We start from the raw sequence: 24,486 nt of genomic DNA on the forward strand, positions 1-24,486 counted from the left end.
TTGATCAGTGTTATAGGTGATCAGTTTTATGTTGATCAGTGTTAGGTTGAGCAGTGTAATTTTGATCAGTATTATGTTGATCAGTGTTATGATGATTAGTTTTATTTTCATCAGTTTTAAGTTGAACAGTGTTATTTTGTACAGTGTTAAGTTGATGAAAGTGTGTTTGATCAGTGTTATGTTGATCAGTGTTTCTGTAAACCAGAGTTATGTTGATCTAAGTTAGGTTGATAAGTATTATATGTTCAGTGTTGTTCAGTCTTATGTTGATCAGTGTTATAGTCGTTCAAAGTTATAATCGATTAGTGTTATAGTTGATCAATGTTATGTTGATCAGTGTTTTGTTGATCAGCGTTGTGATGATCAATGCTACGTTGATCAGTGTTACTGTTGATCAGGGTTATGCTGATCAATGTTATATTAATCCGTGTTATGTTGATCAATGCTTTGTTTATCAGTGTTACTGATGATCAGTGTTTTGTCGATCACTGTTATTTAGTTCTGTGTTATGTTGATCAGTGATATAGTTGACCAGTGTTATAATATATCAGTGTTAGGTTGATCAGTGTTAAGGTAGGTCAGTGTTATTTTGATGAGTGTTTTGTTGATCAGTATTATGTTCATTAGTGTTGATCAGAGTTATGTTGATCAGTGTTGTAATTCATCAGTGTTATATCTTATCAGTGTTTTGGTGATCAATATTTCGATGTTCAGTGTTACTGTTGTTCAGTGTTATGTTGATCAGTGATATGTTGATTAGTGTTATTTCGATCTGTATTATGTTGATCAGTGATATAGTTTATCACTGTTATCGTTGATCAATGTTAAGTTCATCAGTGTTAAGTTTATCTGTGCTATTGTTGATCGGTGTTATGTTCATCAATGATATAGGTGATCAGTGTTATATTTGATCAGTGTTACGTTGAACAGTGTTATGTTGATCAATGTTGATAAGTGTTATGTTGATCAGTGCTAGATTGATCAGTGTTAGGTTGGTCAGTGTTATGTTGATCAGTGTTCAGAGTTATTTTAATTAGTGTTATATATGATCAGTTTTATAGGTGATCAGTGTTTTGATGGTAAATGCATCGTTGATCAATGTTACTGTTGTTCAGTGTTATGTTGATCAGTGCAATGTTCATTAATGTTATAGTTGATCTATGTTATGTTGATCAGCAGTATGTTGATCAGAATTGTGTTGATATAGTTATGTACTGTACAGTTATGTGTTATAGTTGACCAGTGTTAAAGTTGATCACTGTTATGTTCAGTGTTATGTTGATCAGCGTCAGGTTGATCAGTGTTATGTTGTTTAGTGTTATGTTTATCTGTGCTAGGTTGATTAGTATTATTTTGATCAGTGTCATGTTGATCAGCGTTAAGTCGGTCAGTGTTATGTTGATCAGTGTTTTTGTTGATCAGTGTTATAGGTGAAACCGGTTATGTTGACCAGTGTTATGTTGATATGTGTTATGTTGATGAGTGTTATATTGAGCAGAGATTTAGTTGATCAGTGTTATGTTGTTCATTCTTATGTTTATCTGTGCTAGGTTGATTATTGTTATTTTGATCTGTGTTGTGTTGATTAGTGTTATATTAATCAGTGTTTTGTTGATCAGTGTTAGGTTGGTGAGTGTTATTTCGATCTGTGTTATGTTGATCAGTGTTATGTTGATCAGTTTCAGGTTGATCCGTGTTAGGTTGGTCAGTGTTATATTGATCAGTGTTATAGTTGATCACTGTTATGTTCAGTGTTTTGTGATCAATGTTATTGTTGATCAGTGTAATGTTGATCAGTGTTATAGCTGATCTGTGTTATGTTGATCAGCATTATGTTGATCAGTATTATATTGATCAATTACAAAGCTGATCGGTGTTATAGTGGTCAGTGTTAGGTTGACCAGTGTTATAGTTGATCACTGTTATGTTCAATGTTTTGTGATCAATGTTATTGTTGATCAGTGATATTGTTGATCAGTGTTATGTTGATACGAGTTATAATTGATCAGTTTTATAGTTGATCAGTGCTACGTTGATCAGTGTTAGGTTGAACAGTGTTATTTTGATAAGTGTTATGTTGATCAGAGTTATGATGATCAGTGTTATGTTGATCAGTGCTATGTTGATCAGTATTATATATGATCAGTGTTATGTTGATCAGTGTTATGTTGTTCAGTGTTATAACTGATCAGTGTTATAATTGATTTGTGTTATGTTGATAAGTGCTAGGTTGAGCAGCATTATTTTGATTAGTGCTATGTTGATCAGTGTTATGATGATCAGTATTTTGTTGATCAGTGTTATGATGATCAGTATTTTGTTGATCAGTGTTAAGTTGAGCAGTGTTATTATGATCAGTGTTTTGTTGATCAGTGTTATTTGAACTTGAACAGTGTTAGGTTGATCAAAGTTAGTTTGATCAGTGTTATGGTGATCAGTGTTATGTTGATTAGTGTTAAGTTGATCAATATTATGTTGATCAGTATTATGCTGATCAGTCTTATGTTCTTCAGTGTTATTTTAATCTGTGTTATGTGGGATCAGTATTAAGTTGATCAGTGTTAGATTGATCTAGGTTATTTTGATCAGTGTTAAGATGATCAGTGTTATTTTGATCAGTGTTAGGTTGATCAGTGTTTTGCTGATCAGTGTTATAGTTGATCAGTGTTACTGTAGACCAGAGTTATACTGATCAGAATTACGTGGATCTGAGTTATGTTGATCGGTGTTATTTGATCAGTGTTATTTGATCAGTGTTGATCAGTTATGTTGATCAGTGTTATAATTGATCAGTGTTATAGTTGATCAGTGTTATGATGATCAATGCTTCGTTTATCAGTGTTACTGAAGATTAATGTTATGTCGATCAGTGTTATTTGGATCTGTGTTGTGTTGATCAGTGATATAGTTGATCAGTGCTATAATTAAAGTGTTAGGTTGATCAGTGTTAAAGTTGATCAGAGTTATTTTGTTCAGTGTCATGTTGATCAGTGTTATTTGTTGATCAGTTTTATAGTTTATCAGTGATATAGTTGATCAGTGTTATAGTTGACCAGTGTTACGTTCATCATTGTTATGTTCATCAGTGTTATTGTTGATCAGTGTTATGTTGATCATTATATAGATGATTAGTCTTACTTTAGATTAGAGGAATGTTGATTAGTGATATGTTGATCATTGTTATATTTAATCGATGTTATGATGATCACTGTAGACCAGTCTTTTTATTAATCAGTTTTATAGTTGATTAGAGGTATGTTGATCAGTGTTAGGTCGAGCAGTATTATTTTGGTCGGTGGTATTTTGATCAGTGTTAGGTAGATCAGTGTTATAGTTTATCAATGTTATGTTGATTAGTGTAATTGTTGATCAGTGTTATAGTTGATCAGTGTTAGGTTGATCAGTGTTATTTTGATCACTGTTATGTTGGTCAGTGTCATGTTGATTAGTGATAGGTTGATCAGTTCTATTTTGATCAGTGTCATTTCGATCAATGTTATTTTGATCAGTGTTATGTTTGTCAGTGTTAGGTTGAACAGTGTTATTTTCATCAATGATATATAATCAGTGTATATTTATTGATGTTAGGTTGATCAGTGTTAGTTTGATCAGTGCTATATTGATGAGCGTTATTGTTGATCAGTGTTATTTTGATCAATGATTTAGTTGATTAGAGTTAATCAATGTAATATTTGTCAGTGTTTTGCTGATCATTGATATGTTGATCAGAATTACGTGGATCTGAGTTATGTTGATCAGTGTTATTTGATCAGTGTTGATCAGAGCTATGTTGATCAGTGTTATTTTGATCAGTGTTATATTGATCAGTGTTATGTTCATCAGTGTTAGGTTGATAAGTGTTATAGTTGATCTGTGTTATAGTTTATCTGTGTTTTATTGATTAGTGTTATTTTGATCAGTGTTATGTTGATCAGTGACATATAGTTGATCTGTGTTTTAGTTGATCAGTGTTTGGTTGATCAGTGTTTTGTTGATCAATGTAATGTTTGTCAGTGTTAGGTTGATCAGTGTTATGTTGATCAATGTAATGTTTCTCAGTGTTATAGTTGATCAGTTTTGTTGATTAGTGTTATAGTTGATCAGTTTTGTTGATTAGTGTTATAGTTGATAAATTATATGTATATCAGTGTTATATTGATCAGTGTTGTGTTGGTCAGTGTCATGTTGATCAGTGTTATGCCGATAATTGATATGTTGTTCAGTATTATGTTGATCAATGTTGTGTTGATCAATGTCATGTTGATCAGCGTTATACTCATCATTGATATGTTGATCAGTGTTAGGTTGATCAGTGTATAACTGATCAGTTTTATGCTGATCGGTGTTATGTTAATCAGTGTTTTGTTGTTCATTGTTATGTTGATCAGTGTTATAGTTGATCAGTGTTATGTTGATCAGTATTATGTTGATCAGTGTTAGGTTGATCAGTGTTATGTTGTTCAGTGTTATGTATCAGTGTTATGTTCATCAGTTTTATGTTGATCAGTGTTAGTTTAATCGGTGTTATTGTTGACCTGTGATATATTGATCAGTTTTATGTTGATCATTATTAAGCTTTTCAGTGTTATTTTGATCAGTGTTTTTGTTGATCAGTGCTATGATGACTAGTGTTATGCTGATCATTATTATGTTGATCAGTGTTAGGTTGATCATTGTTATTGTTGGTCAGTTTTATGCTGATTAGTGTTTTGTAATCAGTGTTTTGTTGATTAGTGTTATGTTGATCAGTGTTATAGTTGATCAGTTTTATGTAGATCAGTGTTATATTGATCAGTGTTATTTATCATTGTTATGTTTTTCAGTGTTATGTTGATCAGTGTTATGTATCAGGAAATTTGTTTTTCAGTGTTATATTGATCAGTGTTGAGTTGATCAGTGTTTGTTTTAAGTTGATCAGTGTTAGGATGTTCAGTGTTATTTTGATCAGTGTTAGGATGTTCAGTGTTATTTTGATCAGTGTTATTCTGATCAGTGTTATGTTCATCAGTGTTAGGTTGATCAGTGTTATAGTTGATCAGTGAAAAAGTTGATCAGTGTTAGGTTGATCACTGCTATAGGTGATCAGTGTTATGTTGATCAGTATTATTGTTGATCAGTCATAGTTGATCAGTGTTATAGTTGATCAGTGTTAGGTTGATCAGTGTTATTTTGATTGGGGGTTATTTTGATGTGTTATGAGTATCAGTGTTAGGTTGATCAGTGTTATTTTGATCAGTGTTATTTTGATCATTGTTATGTTGTTCAGTGTCATATTGATCAATGTTAGGTTGATCAGTACTATTTTGATCAGTGTCATTTTGATCGGTGTTATTTTGATCAGTGTTGCTTGTCATTGTTAGGTTGAACAGTGTTATTTTCCTCAATGTTTTATTGATCAATGTCTTTTCAACAATGTTAGGTTGATTAGTGTTAGTTTGATCAGTGCTATACTGATCAGTGTTATTGTTGATCAGTGTTATGTTGATCAATGATTTAGTTGATTAGTGTTGCTGTTGATTAGTGTTATGGTAATCAGTGTGATGTTGATCAGTGTATTTTTTATCAATTTTATGTCGATGAGTGTTGTGTTGATCAGTGTCATGTTGATCAGTGTTATGCTAATCATTGATATGTTGATCAGCATTAGGTTGATCAGTATTATAGTTGATCAGTTTTATGCTTATTAGTGTTATGTTAATCAGTGTTTTGTTGTTCAATGTTATGTTGATCAGTGTTATAGTAATCAGTGTTATTGTTGATCTGTGATTTATTGATAAATTTTATGTTGATCATTGTCAGGCTGTTCAGTGTTATTTTGATCATTGCTATACTGATCAGTGTTTTGTTCATCAGTCTTAGGTTGATAAGTGTTATAGTTGATCAGTGTTATAGTTTATCTGTGTTATGTTGATCAGTGTTATTTTGATCAGTGTTATCTTGATCAGTGACATATAGTTGTACTGTGTTTTAGTTGATCAGTGTTAGGGTGATTAGTGTTATAGTTGATGAATGTTATGTTGATCAGTATTATGTTGATCAGTATTATGTTAATCAGTGATATAGTGGATCTGTGTTATATATGATCAGTGTTAGGTTGACCAGTGTTATGATCAGTGTTATGCTGATCAGTGTTAGGTTTATCAGTGTTGTTTTGATCTGTATAATGTTGATCAGTATTAGCATGATCAGTGTCATTTGGGTCAGTGTTGTGTTGATCATTGTTATGTTGATCATTGTTATTTTGATCAGTGTTAGATTGAGCAGTGTTATTTTGATCAGTGTAATATTGATCAGTGTTATTTTTATCAGTGTTAGGTTGATAAATTTTATGTTGATTAGTGTTTGATCAGTGTTAATGTTGATCGTGTATTTTTGATCAATGTTATGTTGATCAGTTATGATGATCAATGTTATGTTGATCAGTGTTATGATGATCAATGCTAAGTTGATTAGTGGTACTATTGATCTGTGTTAGGTTGATCAGTGTTATGCTGGTCAGAGTTATGATGATCAGTGTTATGTTGATCAATGTAATCTTTGTCAGTGTTATAGTTCATTAATTTTATGTTTATCGGTGTTACGATGATCAGTGTTGTGTTGATCAGTGTTATGTTGATTATTGTTATGCTGATCATTGTTATGCTGATCATTGTTAGGTTGATCAGTGTTAGGGTGATCAGTGTTATAGTTGATCAGTTTTATGCTGATTAGTGTTATGTAGATCAGTGTTATGTTTTTCAGTGTTGAGTTGATCAGTGTTAGGGCGTTCAGTGAAATTTTGATCAGAGTTACACTGATCAGTTTTATATTCATCAGTCTTAGGTTGATCAGTGTTATATTTGATCAGTGTTATAGTTGATCTGAGATATGTTTATCAATGTTATTTTGATCAGTGATATAGTTGATCAGTTTAATAGTTAATCTGAGTTAGGTTGATCAGTGTTATAGTTGATCAATATTATGCTGATCAGTGATATTGTTGATCAGTGTTATTGTTGATCAGTGTTATAGTTGATCAGTGTTTGTTACGGCCCTACTGGGACGTAACCGGGTTCTTTTCTGGTGTTATTAGAATTTGGGAATCCGGCCCCAAGTTAGTAGAGGTTTTCAAGGGATGTGTTCCGTAACGCAAGTTAAATTAAAGGGGGAGGGATACAAATGCTCTGGTTTATATATATAATTACACCACCACTATATAAATAAATAACAATCACACGGGGTTTATAACTACACGAAAATATACAAAGTTGTCTTCCTCTGAAGACCCAGGATGCTCCATGGTGCGCACTCTCTGGGTAGGCCTGGTTCCTTCCTCCGTGGCCCACGATGAATCCTCTCGGCGAATCTACCCTGGCCACAGGCCAGCCAAAACACAGTCCCACTGGGTGCTCCGTCGTGGAGGCCTTCAACCACAATCCAGCCTGTAGCTGGCAGGTTCCAATCAGCTCCGCTGTATAGGCCACTCCACGACCGATACTAGGGTTGCAAGCCCTAGGCAGGAGCCTCGTGTGATTCCGCTGATCACTCTCCTCTCTCAGTACCACAGTGGCTAGTCTCTTCCACCAGCCAGCCCCGGATAAGGCGATTCCTGATACTGCCACGTCACAGGCAGGCTAACACTCTCAACAGTGTTCGTCCGGGGTTGACTCACTGTTTCTTCAGCAGACTAGTGAAGAGACCTTGGCTGCCTTGGGTAGACTGATCCATCGTCCAATACAGCAGTCCCAGGTCGACTCTGTAATCAGACACGTCATTAGTACTGGGACTAGGGAACCTCACTTACAGGCTTAGACACAAACGTCCACCTATCCACTCCATAGATGGCGTTGCTGTCTAAGCGCCACCTCACCAGAGGTCAGCAGCGGCTATGTTACGAGCTGATTAAGACGAGAATCCAGCACCTGTGGCCGAAATATCCCGTCCTCACTAGATGGCTTTGTCCATTTGGAGGGGGTTTCGGGAGCTGACTCACAGATGGCGTTGTCGTCACTGCTCCGTGCTACGACGCTGGACTCGGGTCCGTAACAGTGTTATAGTTGATCAATGTTATTGTTGATCAGTATTATTGTTGATCAGTATTATTGTTGATCAGTGATTTAGTTAACCAGTGATATATTTGATCAGTGTTAGGTTGATCAGTGTTATTTTCACTGGGGGGTTATTTTGATCAGTGTTATGTGTATCAGTGTTAGGTTGATCAGTGTTATGTGTATCAGTGTTAGGTTGATCAGTGTCATTTTGTTCAGTGTTATGTTGGTCAGTGTCATATTGACCAGTGTTAGGTTAATCCGTTCTATTTTGATCAGTGTTATTTTGATCAGTGTTATGTTTGTCAGTGTTGGGTTGAACAGTGGTATTTTCATCAATATTATATATATATCAGGGCTTTTTGATCAATGTTAGGTTGATCAGTGTTAGTTTGATCAGTGCTATATTGATCAGCTTTATAGTTGATCAGTGTTATAGTTGATCAGTTTTATGCTGATTAGTGCTATGTTATCAGTATTTTGTTGATTAGTGTTATGTTGATCAGTGTTATATTGATCAGTGTTATGTATCAGTGTTATGTTGATCAGTGTTGAGTTGATCAGTGTGAGTTTTATGTTGATCAGTGTTAGTGTTTTGAGTGTTATTTTGATCAGTGTTATGTCCATCAGTGTTAGGTTAATCAGTGTTAGGTTGATCAGTGTTAGGTTAATCAGTGTTAGGTTGATCAGTGTTATAATTGATCAGTGTTATAGTAGATCTGTGTTGTGTTGATCAGTATTATTTTATCAATGTAATAGTAGATCAGTGTTAGGTTGATCAATGTTATAGTTGATCAATGTTATGTTGATCAGTGTTATTGTTGATCATTGTTATAGTTGATTAGTGTTATAGTTGATCAGTGATATTGTTAATCAGTATTATTGTTGATCATTGTTATGTTGATCAGAGATTTAGTGAACCAGTATTATATTGATCAGTGTTAGGTTGATCCGTGTTAGGTTTATGAGTGATATTTTGATTGGGGATTATTTTGATCAATGTTATGTGTATTAGTGTTAGGTTGATTAGTGTTTTTTATCAGTGTTTTGTTTGCCAGTTTCATGTTGATTAGTGTTAGGTTGATCAGTGCTATATTCATCAGTGTCATTTCGATCAGTGTTTTTTGATCAGTGTTATGTTTGTCAGTGTTAGGTTGAACAATGTTATTTTCATCAGTGTTATATTGATTTGTGTTTTTGATCAATATTAGGTTGATCAGTGTTATTTTGATCAGTGCTATATTGATTAGTGTTATTATTGTTCAGTGTTATGTTGATCAATGATTTAGTTGATTAGTGTTACTGTTGATTAGTGTTATGTTGATGTGTTATGCTGATCACTGTTTTGATGATCAATGTAATGTTTGTCAGTGTTATAGTTGATCAAATATTAAGTTGATCAGTGTTATGTTGATCAGTGTTGTATTGATCAGTGTCATGTTGATCAATGTTATGCTGATCGTTGATATGTTGATCAGTGCAAGGTTGATCAGTGTTATAATTGGTCAGTTTTATGCTGATCAGTGTTATGTTAATCAGTGCTTTGTTGTTCAGTGTTATGTTGATCAGTGTTACGGTTAATCAGTGTTATGTTGATCAGTATTATGTTGATCAGTGTTATGTTGATCAGTGTTATGGTTTATCAGTGTTTTGTTGATCAGTATTATGTTGATCAGTGTTGTGTTGATCAGTGTTATGTTGTTCAGTGTTATGTATCAATGTTATGTTGTTCAGTGTTATGTATCAATGTTATGTTCATCAGTTTTATGTTGATCAGTGTTATGGTAATCGGCGTTATTGTTGATCAGTAATGTATTGATCAGTTTTATGTTGATCATTGATAGGCTGTTCAGTGTTATTTTGATCAGTGTTATACTGATCAGTGTTATTGTTGATGAATGTTATATTGATCAGTGCAATTTTGATCAACGTTATAGATGATCAGTGTTATTGTTGATCAAAGATATTGTTGATCAGTGTTATATTAATCAGTGATATAGTGGATCAGTGTTATATATGATCAGTGTTAGGTTGATCAGTGTTAGATTTATTAGTGTTATTTTGATTGTGTTAAGTTTATCAGTGTCATTTTGATTGGGTTAAGTTTATCAGTGTTATATATTATCAGTGTTAGGTTTATCAGTGTTATGTTGATCAGTGTTAAATTTGATCAGTGTTAGGATGGTTAGTGTTAGGTTGATCAGTGTTATGATGATCTGTGTTATTTTGATCAGTGTTACGTTGATCAGTGTTATTTTGATCCGTGTCATATTGATCAGTGTTATATTGATCATTTTTTGTTGATCATTGTTATGTTGATCAGTGTTAGGTTGAACAGTGTTATTTTGTTCAGTGTTATATTGATCAGTGTTATTTTGATCAGTGTTAGGTTGATCAGTGTTAGGTTGATAAATTTTATGTTGATGAGTGTTTTGTTGATCAGTGTTATTTTGATCAATGTTATGTTGATTAGTGTTATGATGATCAATGCTACGTTGATTAGTGGTACTATTTATCAGTGTTAGGTTGATCAGTGTTATGCTAATCAGAGTTATGTTGATTTGTGTTATGCTAATGTATGTTTGTCAGTGTTACAGTTGATTAATTTCATGTTTCAGTGTTACGGTGATCAGTGTTGTGTTGATCAGTGTTATGTTGATTAGTGTTATGCTGATCATTATTATGTTGATCAGTGTTAGGTTGATCATTGTTATAGTTGATCAGTTTTATGCTGATTAGTGTTATGTTATCAGTGTTTTGTTGATTAGTGTTATGTTGATCAATGTTGAGTTGATCAGTGTTAGTTTTATGTTGATCAGAGTTAGGATGTTCAGTGTTATTTTGTTGAGTGTTATTCTGATCAGTGTTATGTTCATCAGTGTTAGGCTGATCAGTGTTATAGTTGAACAGTGCTATAGTTGATCTGTGTTATGTTGATCAGTGTTATTTTGATCAGTGATATAGATGATCAGTGAAATAGTTGATCAGTGTTAAGTTTATTAGTGCTATCATTGATCAGTGTTATGTTGATCAGTATTATTGTTGATCAGTGTTATAGTGTATCAGTGTTATAGTTTATCAGTGTTTTTATTGATTTTTTTTGTTGATTAGTGTTATTGTTGATCAGTGTTATGTTGATCAGTGATACAGTGAGCTAGTGTAATATATGATTAGTGTTAGGTTGATCTGTGTTAGGTTGATCAGTGTTATTTTGATTGGGGGTTATTTTGATCTGTGGTATGAGTATCAGTGTTATTTTGATCATTGTTATGTTGCTCAATGTCATGTTGGTCAATGTTAGGTTGATCAGTGCTATTTTGATCAGTGTCATTTTGATCAGTGTTATTTTGATTAATGTTATGTTTGTCATTGTTAAATTGAACAGTGCTATTTTCCTCAATGTTATATTGATCAGTGTTTTTTTATCAGTGTTAGGTTGATTAGTGTTAGTTTGATCAGTGCTATATTGATCAGTGTTATTGTTGATCAGTGTTATGTTGATCAGTGATTTAGATGATTAGTGTTACTCTTGATTAGTGTTATGTTGATCAGTGTTATGTTGATCAGTGTTTTGTTGATCAATTTTTTATTAATCAGTTATGTTGATCAGTGTTGTGTTGATCAGTGTCACGTTGATCAGTGTTATGCTGATCATTGATATGTTGATCAGTGTTATAGTTGATCATTGATATGTTGATCAGTGTTATAGTTGATCTGTTTTATGCTTATTAGTGTTATGTTAATCAGTGTTTTGTTGTTCAATGTTATGCTGATCAGTGTTATAGTAATCAGTGTTATGTTGATCAGTAATTTGTTGATCTGTGTTATGTTGATCAGTGTTATGTTGATCAATGTTATGTTTTTCAGTGTCATTTATCAGTGTTATGTTCATCAGTTTGATGTTGATCAGTGTTATGGTAATCGGTGTAATTGTTGATCTGTGATTTATTGATCAGTTTTATGTTGATCATTGTTAGGCTGTTCAATGTTATTTTGATCATTGTTATACTGATCAGTGTTATGTTCATCAGCGTTCGGTTGATAAGTGTTATAGTTGATATGTGTTATGTTGATCAATGTTATTTTGATCAGAGATATATTTGATCAGTTTAATAGTTAATCAGAGTTAGGTTGATCAGTATTATTTTGATTGGGGGTTATTTTGATCAGTGTTATGTGTATCAGTGTTATTTTGATCAGTGTTATGTTTGTCAGTGTTTGGTTGAAAAGTGTTATTTTCATCAATGTTATATTGATCAGTGTTTTTTGGTCAATGTTAGGTTGATCTGTGTTAGTTTGATCAGTGCTATATTGATCAGCTTTATAGTTGATCAGGTTTATGCTGATTTGTGCTATGTTATCAGTACTTTGTTGATTAGTGTTATGTTGATCAGTGTTATAGTTTATCAGTGTTATGTAGATCAGTGTTATATTGATCAGTGTTATGTATCAGTGTTATGTTTTCAGTGTTATGTTGATCAGTGTTGAGTTGATCAGTGTTAGTTTTATGTTGATCAGTGTTAGTTTTATGTTGATCAGTGTTAGTGTTTTCAGTGTTATTTTGATCACTGTTACACTGATCAGTGTTAGGTTGCTCAGTGTTATTGTTGATCAGTGTTATAGTTGATCTGTGTTATGTTGATCAGTGTTATTTTGATCAGTGATATAGTTGATCAGTATAATAGTTGATCAGTGTTAGGTTGATAAGTGTTATAGTTGATCAATGTTATATTGATCAGTGTTATTGTTGATCAGTGTTATAGTTGATTAGTGTTATAGTTGATCAGTGTTATTGTTGATCAGTAATATTGTTGATCAGTGTTTTGTTGATCAGTGTTATATTTGATCTGTGTTATATATGATCAGTGTTAGGTTGGTCCGTCTTATGTTTATCGGTGTTATTTTGATTGGGGGTTATTTTGATCAGTGTTATGTGTATTAGTGTTAGGTTGATCAGTGTTTTTTTATCAGTGTTATGTTGGTCAGTTTCATGTTGATCAGTGTTTGGTTGATCAGTGCTATTTTGATCAGTGTCATTTCAATCAGTGTTATTTTGATCAGTGTTATGTTTGTCAGTGTTAGGTTGAACTGTGTTATTTTCATCAATTATATTGATCAGTGTTTTTTGATCAATGTTAGGCTGATCGGTGTTAGTTTGATCAGTGCTATATTGGTCAGTCTTATTATTGATCAGTGTTATGTTGATCAATGATTTAGTTGATTAGTGTTACTGTTGATTAGTGTTATGTTGATCAGTGTTATGTTGATCAGTGTTTTGTTGATCAATGTAATGTTTGTCAGTGTTATAGTTATTCAATTTTAAGTTGATCAGTGTTATGTTGATCAGTGTTGTATTATTCAGTGTCATGTTGATCAGTGTTATGCTGCTCATTGATATTTTGGTCAGTGTTAGGTTGATCAGTGTTTGGTTGATCAGTGTTATAGTTGATCAGTGTTATGTTAATCAGTGTTTTGTTGTTCAGTGTTATGTTAATCAGTGTTATGGTTGATCAGTTTTATGTAGGTCAGTATTATGTTGATCAGTGTTATGTTGATCAGTGTTATGGTTGATCAGTGTTATGTTGATCAGTATTTTGTTGATCAGTGTTATGTTGATCAGTTATGATTTTCAGTGTTATGAATCAGTGTTATGTTCATCAGTTTTATGTTATGGTAATCGGTGTTACTGTTGATCTGTGATATATTGATCAGTTTTATGTTGACCATTGTTAGGCTGTTCAGTGTTATTTTGATCAGTGTTATACTGATCAGTGTTATAGTAGATTAATGTTATGTTGATCAGTGTTATGTTGATCAGTGTTATTGTTTATCAGTGTTATTGTTGATCAGTGTTATGTTAATCAGTGATATAGTGGATCAGTGTTATATATGATCAGTGCTAGGTTGATCAGTGTTAGATTGATCAGTATTATTTTGATCTATGTTACGTTTATCAGTGTTATATATGATCAGTGTTAGGTTTATCAGTGTTATGTTGATCTGTGTTATGTTGATCAGTGTTAGGTTGATCAGTTTCTTATTGATGTATTATGTTAATCACTGTTATGTTGATCAGTGTTCGGTTGATCAGTGTTATTTTCATCAGTGTTATGTTGATCGGTGTCATGTTTATCAGTGTTAGGTTAATCAGTGCTAATTTGATCAGTGTTATTTTGATCAGTGTTATGTTGATCAGTGTTAGGTTGATCAATGTTATGTTCATCAGTGTTATTTGGTCAATATTATTTTGATCAGTGTTATGTTGATCAGTTTTATAGTTTATATGTGTTATAGTTGATCAGTGTTATTTTGTCCGATTTATTTTGATCAGTGTTATGTTCATCAGTGTTATGTTGATCAATTATGTAATCAGTGTTATATTGATCAGTCGTATAGTTGCCCAGATCCACACTGTTGGTGCCTTTGCCTACTGTAAAAAAAATTTTACCACAGCCCAGAGCCTGCCCCCCTCCCCCCCCCCCCCTCTCTCTCTCTCTCTCTCCCTCCCTTCCCCTCCTCCACTGTAACCTACTAAGAATACTCTCTACTGTACTTGGGCGACCCTCTCTTCAGATACCATGTACTCTAAACAGGACCCCATTAACAGTGTGACCACTACTGTCAGAGCACCCAAGTACTGGTCACCAGCGGGCACTTACCACTACTAGGACTTATCAAGCAGTTGCGCATCAAGGAAACGAAACTAGTACTTCTTTTCTCAATCCTTCGAGGCTTTGTTTACATATATTAAACAGTCTATGAGCTCATATTCATCAGGATGGTGTTTATAACAAAAATTACACTTGATTGGGGAGTTTCGATGCCCATAAACAGTTTATTCAATGTAAACAAAGAGAAAATATGTCGTGGTTTTGTATGTTAATGAGCTCGTGCTTTGAGAGTCCTGACACTCAGCAAGGGCTTGTGACTCAGTACCCTGAGGCTCTCTTTCCTGGTCTTACTCACTCTCTACGTCACAAGCAACGTACTCAATATGAGTACACTCAGAGTATTCTCAAGCTTACACACTTATCTTACAAGCTTACAAGCTTATATGAGTCACCAACGTAGCAGTAGAATTGGTTGTCCTTCGAGGCGAGTTTATACAATGAGTACTGTGTTCCTACTCCTGGAGTATTTCTGCGAGAATTAAACAAACAAAACAACTTGAAGATGGTATCCTTGGGTTGGTTAAGTGTGGGGAGTGAGCAAAGTCCAGAGAGGGTGACCCCTGTTCCCTCACACCTACCAGCAATATCTTTATTAAATTCTTATTAAGGATTAAATAACATTAAAGTGCAGCAAACACTGGTAAATTAATTAATTACTAGCTTACCTAGCTTATATTTTCAATAATAAAGATTACCTATTAAATTAACTATCACTGAGTTAAATTAATTTGTTCCAGTATATCACTGAGTTAATCCCAAATTCAGTTGAAAAACTGTTAAGGGTTTATTGACTTAGCTAGTTTAGTTATTCCTGCAAAGTCTGCAACTGACACAAACCTCTTGATGTTCTGTAAGCCCGCTAAATGTCCAAAAGCTTACACACAAACGATTAATGGCATAAATATAACATTTTCGAAACGATCCTGAAAGAAGTCTAATGTACCACAAACCGTCCCTTAAATTTGACGGCAGAAAAACGGGTGCCCAAACTCTTTGGTTAATTTGTTAGGACTTTTAATAGCCCTCTTAGCGGGCTGGGCACTATAAGTTAAGTACTTAACTGAGGCGAGGAACAATGGTGAAGTGGGAAGTAGTTTGGTGTAGTAATGGCGTCTATAGTGGTTCACTGATTCTATTACACACTCTTACACTTCTTTATTTATCTTGTATCCAGCCTATTACACTTTAATAATTAAACTGGGTGAAAGTAATTACTTATTATAGACTTTCTGCGTTTTTTCGTCTCCAAGAGATGAAAATCAGCACCACACACCGTGAGGCTTATTGTTTATTTAATTTATGGGCGACGACGATCGTGGGATCGGATGCGCCCCAGCGTACCCGTAAAGGGTTAATCCCGAAGCCTGGAAAGGTGAAACGCCAAGCCGAATCGTGAAACGAGTGACGCCAATCACTGGAAACTGATATGCCTCGCGGCAAAGAAACGCAGACAGGCAGATGATTGGGGGAGCCCCAGGAGTCTTTCAGGGTAACAAGCACCGGGCCGTCCCACACAGAGAACACCAGGTAGTAAAACCAAAAACTCGGCTCCCAGCTAAAACGCAAAAGTCATATAGTGCTTCCTCGGCAGAGCAGAAACCATCCGCCCACCACGGCTGAGGGTGGGCGTTGGGCTCCACCAGGAGCCCACCAAAACCCACCAACTTCCGGCACCTCTCGGCCAAGCCGGCGACAGACACCGTCACCCCGCCGGGAGAACCAACCAGAACACGTAAAAAAAAAATCTATCAACAACCCGGTGACCCAAGGCGATATGTGCGCCTGGAGTTGTACAAACCGGACCGTTGAAGAGGAATGCTAAACGGCAGTATCAAATCCAAAATCGAAAAACCAAACGTGAACCGGTGGCTTCCAGGCGGAGACAACCCATCCTCGACTCAAATCCATTACATCCAGTGGTCGACCCCACAGACGCATTCATAAACTTTTACATGCTGTTCATTCAAAACGGAAATTTTCTCAAACATAATTTATTATTATAATATATTAGCTTATTTGTGCATATATAGGCATAGGTTAGGTTAGGTTAGATGTTTTGGTTCTGTTGGCGATTATTTGTATTTGTAGTACGTGGGTGAAGCATTTATAGCGTTGTGGTTCGAACAAAATTCGTCAATGAAACACTTGTTCTGGAAATGTTCGAACGAAATCAGTTGTGAGTCATGTGTAACTTTATTCATTCACAAACAGGCGGTTTGGCGGGTGCATGGAATCACTTTTGGGTCATTGTTTGGAGGATGGGTTGGGCGGAGGAGGCGTCCAGACGTCCGCTCCGCGTCAAGCTTGAACCAGGAGTCCCACCATGAGGCTTTGTTTTGGTAGACTGCCTCAGTTGACGTCGCTTTGCCTCCAGCTGGGTCTCTGGCTGCGCCGAGTGTGATGCCCACTCTCCATTAAACTCTTTGATATTAACTTTTTGATTACCTAATTTATCCGAGCTATCTGCTAAGTAACAAAAATATAAATGATTTTCTAACGTCAAATTATTGTTTAAGAGGTTATTCAATATATTTATTTATCCTGACAGTCTCTCTGTTTCAAGGGGCTGCATAGCTCGGGGTCAATTAATAACAATGATTAGCTCTGTGTTTTTGTTCTGGTCTACAACTATTGGCCATAACTAACATAACGCTAAGTGGATATTTTGCCCATGGCAGGCACTCTCCAGAGGTACCTGGGCAAGCCCTCAGACTAAGGACTGTCCACAGGTACCCAGCCAAGCCTTCAGACTAAGGCCTGTCCACAGGTACCTGGACAAGCCCTCAGACTAATCACTCTCCACAGGTACCTGGGTGACGTTCAGCCCCCAGGTGACGGAGGAGACAGCTGAGGAGATCATCACAGTGGCCTACGATGCCGGGATCAACCTGTTCGACCTCAGTGAGGCCTACAGTGGAGGTAGAGCCGAGGTACAGCTTGGAAACATCCTCAAGAAGAAGGGCTGGAGGAGGACGTCCTACCACGTCATCACCAAGGTCTACTGGAACTCGAAGTAAGATCATTTTCGTTCTAATTCTATTTTCTAAATCACTATTTATTTCTGTTCTCGTCTGTGTTCGCCCTTTTATCTTGAGGTCGCTGATAGCGTGGGTTGGAACTACGGCCGCTGCACAGCTGCCTGCTTCCTCTCTCACAACTTTAGTCAAACTTTCTGACAGTCACTCTTATCAACATGTGACTCTTCCCTGAAATCTTCTGCGGCCGAACATGTGGCTCCGACTCCCACCTAGATTAGAATCTAGTTACGAAAAGTATATTGAATATTACAGAATGGAGTTAGACCAATATTTCTAGCACCAATCTTTTCTATGTTTTATAATTTTTTCTTGACTTGAGAATGAAGTTCAAAAATTCACTTTCCAAAGTTAACATTCAATTCAGATATGGCCTCACAATGCACAAAGAACACAGTTCGATCAAAGAGCCTGTCATTTCTACACCAAACCAGAACAGCATCAGAGAAATCCTGACAACCAGAGCTGCACCAGAGATAGTCTGACAAACACACCGAAATAATCAACAGATATGACAATAAAAGATTAGACATGGTCGAAGCACTACAAATCAAAAATCTTACTCAGCTATTGACAGCCAGATTACTCTCAGAAACATTTGACCATCCTGAGGGTCCAGCACACACTGCCTCAGCAAACATAACACGTAACGAAACTACAGAAGGCCACTGACCTATGCAACACTTTACTTAACCTTAGCCTTAGCTGCTTCAGCTAAATTGTATCCATTTCACTGCTCTTGAAAACGATGACATGAGTCAACGAAACGCCTCTCTTAGCGGCCGCAGGGCAAATGAAACAAAAAATTTAACTTTTGAGAGTTAATATATAAACTTCGCAAGTAAAGAACATGAGACAAATAAGGAAGATGTGTGCTAGAATATATATATATATATATATATATATATATATATATATATATATATATATATATATATATATATATATATATATATATATATATATATATATATATATATATATATATATATATATATATATATATATATATATACATATATTATATAATATATATATAGGATTACTGACGCGTGGTGTTCAGAATGAAATTAGGCAGAGGATTAGATGGATGGCCTTAGAGCGTGTGGTTAATACGGTCATCACTGGAGACTTTGCAGTATATAATGTAGTATTTTTCTTTATCAACACAAGGAAAGAGCGTACAAGACGAGGCTCTGAGACCAGCAGACGAAGCGAGACTGCCAACGGTTCGAGGTAAATACTATTTCTCTGCCTCCTGCACTGCACCGCATATATTTATTTTGTATATTCGTACTGATGACGTGCATGTTGCGCTTTTTATCGTAAGTCAGTGTATATAATTTTTTATGTATTTTATTCACCTGTATTTAAGCTTTTACTGTAGCCAGTATATATAAAGATACACTGTATACATTATACCGCTAAATTCGATTAGTATCTTGCAGTACCCTCGATTATTTGCATATTCATTGTGTTTCGTGTTATTTAATTGCCTTCAAGTCCAAATTTGCACCTATAATTTCATAAATATATTTTTTATTTCAATGAAAACTTTCAAAATATTTTCTTAGGTAGTACTGTACTACCTTCTTGCTCGTAGACATACCTTTCGAGAAGTCACCAGTGACGATTAGTAAAAACTGAATTCATCGATTGTTTTAGTATTATGAATAGTTTGCTCGTGATTATAGCTGCATCTAGGTACTTTTAATGTCTGTTTCTTAATCCTGAGTTGTAGTCTATGTATGGTAGCCCTGGTGCACACTGGTCCAGTTGTAGTTAGTGTATGGTAGCCCTGATAGTTACTGGGCCAGTTGTAGTCGGTGTATGGTAGCCCTGGTAGTTACTGGGCCAGTTGTAGTCGGTGTATGGTAGCCCTGGTAGTTACTGGGCCAGTTGTAGTTAGTGTATGGTAGCCCTGACAGTCACTGGGCCAGTTGTAGTCGGTGTATGGTAGCCCTGACAGTCACTGGGCCAGTTGTAGTCGGTGTATGGTAGCCCTGGTAGTTACTGGGCCAGTTGTAGTTAGTGTATGGTAGCCCTGACAGTCACTGGGCCAGTTGTAGTCGGTGTATGGTAGCCCTGACAGTCACTGGGCCAGTTGTAGTCGGTGTATGGTAGCCCTGGTAGTTACTGGTCCAGTTGTAGTTAGTGTATGGTAGCCCTGATAGTCACTACGCCAGTTGTAGTTGGTGTATGGTAGTCTTGGTAGTCACTAGGCCAGTTATAGTCAGTGTATGGTAGCCCTGGTAGACACTAGGCCAGTTGTAGTCGGTGTATGGTAGCCCTGATAGTCACTACGCCAGTTGTAGTTGGTGTATGGTAGCCCTGGTAGACACTAGGCCAGTTGTAGTCGGCGTATGGTAGTCTGGTAGTCACTAGGCCAGTTGTAGTCGGTGTATGGTAGCCCTGGTAGACACTAGGCCAGTTGTAGTCGGTGTATGGTAGCCCTGGTAGACACTAGGCCAGTTGTAGTCGGCGTATGGTAGTCTGGTAGTCACTAGGCCAGTTGTAGTCGGCGTATGGTAGCCCTGGTAGACACTAGGCCAGTTATAGTCAGTGTATGGTAGCCCTGGTAGACACTAGGCCAGTTGTAGTCGGCGTATGGTAGTCTGGTAGACACTAGGGCAGTTGTAGTCGGCGTATGGTAGCCCTGGTAGACACTAGGGCAGTTGTAGTCGGCGTATGGTAGCCTTGGCTACAGTTTATCAACTTTAAACTCAAATGATGCCTCAAGGTGGGGGTTCGAACGCAAGCCACCCTAATAGCAGCCCGGTACCCATTCATCCAACGCGCGGAGTATCGCCATTATGAACAATTGAACACCGCTGTATAGAATTGAAGAGCACCTTCACTTTTACGGCAGCTCTCAAAGGCTGTGGATCAATGGAACTGTTGTTGTGTGCCGGTGATGGGTTCAAAAGTTTGGAGGACAAAAATTAATCAAATCAGCTTCCACGAGAGGAGATAAATATTGCATTTTTTCTGTGAAATAGAATAATGCTTGTGTATGGAACGGTGGTGTATAGTACGGTGGTGTATGGTACGGTGGTGTATGGTACGGTGGTGTATGGTACGGTGGTGTATGGTACGGTGGTGTATGGTACGGTGGTGTATGGTACGGTGGTGTATGGTACAGTGGTGTATGGTACAGTGGTGTATGGTACAGTGGTGTATGGTACGGTGGTGTAGGGTACAGTGGTGTATGGTACGGTGGTGTATGGTACGGTGGTGTATGGTACAGTGGTGTATGGTACAGTGGTGTATGGTACAGTGGTGTATGGTACGGTGGTGTAGGGTACAGTGGTGTATGGTACGGTGGTGTATGGTACGGTGGTGTATGGTACAGTGGTGTATGGTACAGTGGTGTATGGTACAGTGGTGTATGGTACGGTGGTGTAGGGTACAGTGGTGTATGGTACGGTGGTGTATGGTACGGTGGTGTATGGTACAGTGGTGTATGGTACAGTGGTGTATGGTACAGTGGTGTATGGTACGGTGGTGTAGGGTACAGTGGTGTATGGTACAGTGGTGTATGGTACGGTGGTGTATGGTACAGTGGTGTATGGTACGGTGGTGTATGGTACGGTGGTGTATGGTACAGTGGTGTATGGTACAGTGGTGTATTATACGGTGGTGTATGGAACGGTGGTGTATGGTACGGTGGTGTATGGTACGGTGGTGTATGGTACGGTGGTGTATGGTACGGTGGTGTATGGAACGGTGGTGTATGGAACGGTGGTGTATGGTACGGTGGTGTATGTTACGGTGGTGTATGAAACGGTGGTGTATGGTACGGTGGTGTATGGAACGGTGGTGTATGGAACGGTGGTGTATGGTACGGTGGTGTATGGAACGGTGGTGTATGGAACGGTGGTGTATGGTACGGTGGTGTATGGTACGGTGGTATATGGAACGGTGGTGTATGGAACGGTGGTGTATGGTACGGTGGTGTATGGAACGGTGGTGTATGGAACGGTGGTGTATGGAACGGTGGTGTATAGTACAGTGGTGTATGGTACAGTGGTGTATGGAACGGTGGTGTATGGAACGGTGGTGTATGGAACGGTGGTGTATGGAACGGTGGTGTATGGAACGGTGGTGTATGGAACGGTGGTGTATGGTACGGTGGTGTATGGTACGGTGGTGTATGGTACGGTGGTGTATGGAACGGTGGTGTATGGAACGGTGGTGTATGGTACGGTGGTGTATGTTACGGTGGTGTATGAAACGGTGGTGTATGGTACGGTGGTGTATGGAACGGTGGTGTATGGAACGGTGGTGTATGGTACGGTGGTGTATGGTACGGTGATGTATGGTACAGTGGAGTATGGTACAGTGGTGTACTATACGGTGGTATATGGTACTATTATGTATTGTACGGTGGTGTATGGTACAGTTATGTATTGTACGGTGGTGTATGGTACGGTGGTATATGGTACAATTGTACATGTTACGGTGGTGTATGGTACAGTGGTGTATGGTGCAGTGGTGTATGGTTCGGTGGTGTATGGTACAATGGTACATGGAACGGTGGTGTACGGTGCAGTGGTGTATGGTATGGTGGTGTATAGTACAGTGGTGTATGATATGGTGTATGGTAGGGTGGTGTATGGTACGGTGTTGTATGGTATGGTGGTGTATGGTACGGTGGTGTATTATATGGCGGCGTATGGTACAGTGGTGTATGGTATGGTTATGTATTGTACAGTTGTGTATGGTACGGTGGTGTATGGTACGGTGATGTATGGTATGGTGGTGTATGGTATGGTGGTGTATGGTACGGTGGTGTATGGTATGGTGGTGTATGGTATGGTGGTGTATGGTACGGTGATGTATGGTATGGTGGTGTATGGTATGGTGGTGTATGGTATGGTGGTGTATAATACAGTGAAGTGAAAGGGTACCATAAGTTCTTAAAAGTTTCTCAAGGGGAAAGTTCCAGGCAAAAAGGGGAATTACGTTGCTAAAGAGTTCCTATGCGGGAAATTCAGGGCAAAAGGGGGACGATTTGGATGTTTTAACCTTAATTTCTTAATGTTTTTTATGGGGAAAATTCGAGGCGAAAGGAGACCCTACGTTCTTAAAGGAATCCTATGGTCGAAATTGAAAATTATTTCAGAGTTCATAGAAGTTGCTTATCGAAAAATTCGTGGACAAAGTCCCCTTTTTTTTTTATTAACACATGAGGTACATCTTCATTAGTGCAGCTACCCTAGACTATATGAAGTGGAGTACAGTGTGTCAAAAAAAAAAAGCTAACTAGGTGATGCTAAAAAATCCCCATCACACAGGATGGTTAGTCATACAGAGGCATGTGATAAGCAGTCTGCACTGGCAGACTCCGGAAGCATTTAGAGGATATCATCAACACAAGATTGAATAAGGTAGCAATGGTAATACAAGTCCCCATCTCGCAGGATGGTTAGTCATACAGAGCCATGTGTTTAGTAGCCTGCACTGGCAAATTTTGGGTACACTGTGAGGATATCTTCAAGAATACGAGAGTGAATAAAGCAATTGCAAAGCTCCAGGTACCTCATGCCAACTGGTCTGGAAGGTCTAATAACTGGGCATTCAGTGATGTAGTGCGGGAGATCGTGCCGTAGTTCCTGCTCACAGAGTTTGCAACTGGAGTGCTCAGGATTGGGAGATCCGTCACCTGCAGCCACCTGCCACAGGTAACGGTAACCCAACCTGATCCTTGCAACCACTGTGTCGCACAGTCTAGTGGACGTTTTGTGCTACCCATAGATGTAGGTTTCAGATCTGAACAAATCATAGCTTTTTATACTAGTACTTTCAGGTCGTTGGGAGTCAGTAAGTTCTTTCATTTCAGATCTGAATGCTTGGAGCAATACAGTTTTGACAGCAGAGATGGGGATACCTAGATCTAATTCAACTTCAAACTTGTTACACGCTAATTTGGCTGCAATGTCTGTACCATTATGATGGGTTATATTTATATGTGAAGGTATCCATACAAAGGAGATTCGAGACCCTTTACTCTGTGCATCAATTAGGTCATTTATAATTGGGAGTATGAGGTTCTTGCTGTCGATCTTCCAAGAGAAGTTTTCGATTGCTTGAAGAGCAGACTTTGAATCACAGAATATTATTCCTCCTCCAATGTTTTTTAATGTACTGGTAGCTAGGTGTAATGCTGCTAGTTCTGCTTGTGTGGAGGTCAGCCAGTTGTTTAACCTGACACTGACAGTCTTTGTGCAAATATTATTTCTATAAAACCTACATGCTGCTGCAGTCCGTCCAGTAAAGGATTGGACTGAGCCGTCGGTGTAGACACAGTGCTCGTGAGATCGTAAACTCTCGATGGAGGAGGCAATTGTTTCAAGAGTGGCAGCTTTGAGAAGAGCATGATTCTCATTATCTTTCTTGGTGACAGGTGTGTGTATGCTACTTGAATGGTGGGGTACAGATAAAGAGGAATATCAGAGACAGGTAGATTGCACTTAAAAAGAATGTTAAGTTTAATGAGATTGTAAGCATTGTTGCTCAGCCAATTATCATAAAAGGAGTGAGTTGGTATGTCGGCACCAGTCAAAAGGATGTTAACAGCACTAAATAATTTGTCTCTGAGCAGTGCAGGAGATGTAGGGTCTCTCATGACTTTAAGGCAAAAGGTGGTGTTGACTTGCATTATTCTCTCTAGTATGGTTGGAAGCTTCAGTTCTTCCCTCATGTTGATGATTCTTGTGCATCTTGGAGCACCAAGAATTATCCTCATGGCTT

At 37.3% G+C, this 24,486-nt stretch overlaps 1 protein-coding gene across 7 annotated transcripts in view; it reads left to right on the forward strand.

Moving 5' to 3' along the window:
• LOC123762644 (potassium voltage-gated channel subfamily A regulatory beta subunit hyperkinetic) overlaps positions 1-24,486 on the forward strand; it is a 215,931-nt gene that overhangs the window by 145,479 nt on the left and 45,966 nt on the right. For 5 of the 7 annotated variants that reach the window (XM_045749344.2, XM_069340003.1, XM_069340010.1 and 2 more), the window contains 2 exons: positions 17,504-17,711; positions 18,907-18,969. In XM_045749344.2, coding sequence (XP_045605300.1) covers positions 17,504-17,711; positions 18,907-18,969 — 271 coding nt within the window. The remainder of the gene's footprint in view (positions 1-17,503; positions 17,712-18,906; positions 18,970-24,486) is intronic. The other 2 variants (XM_069340015.1, XM_069340030.1) reach the window with 1 other exon arrangement.

The sequence above is a fragment of the Procambarus clarkii genome, chromosome 5 (genome assembly GCF_040958095.1).
Source record: "Procambarus clarkii isolate CNS0578487 chromosome 5, FALCON_Pclarkii_2.0, whole genome shotgun sequence".
NCBI lineage: Eukaryota > Metazoa > Arthropoda > Malacostraca > Decapoda > Cambaridae > Procambarus > Procambarus clarkii.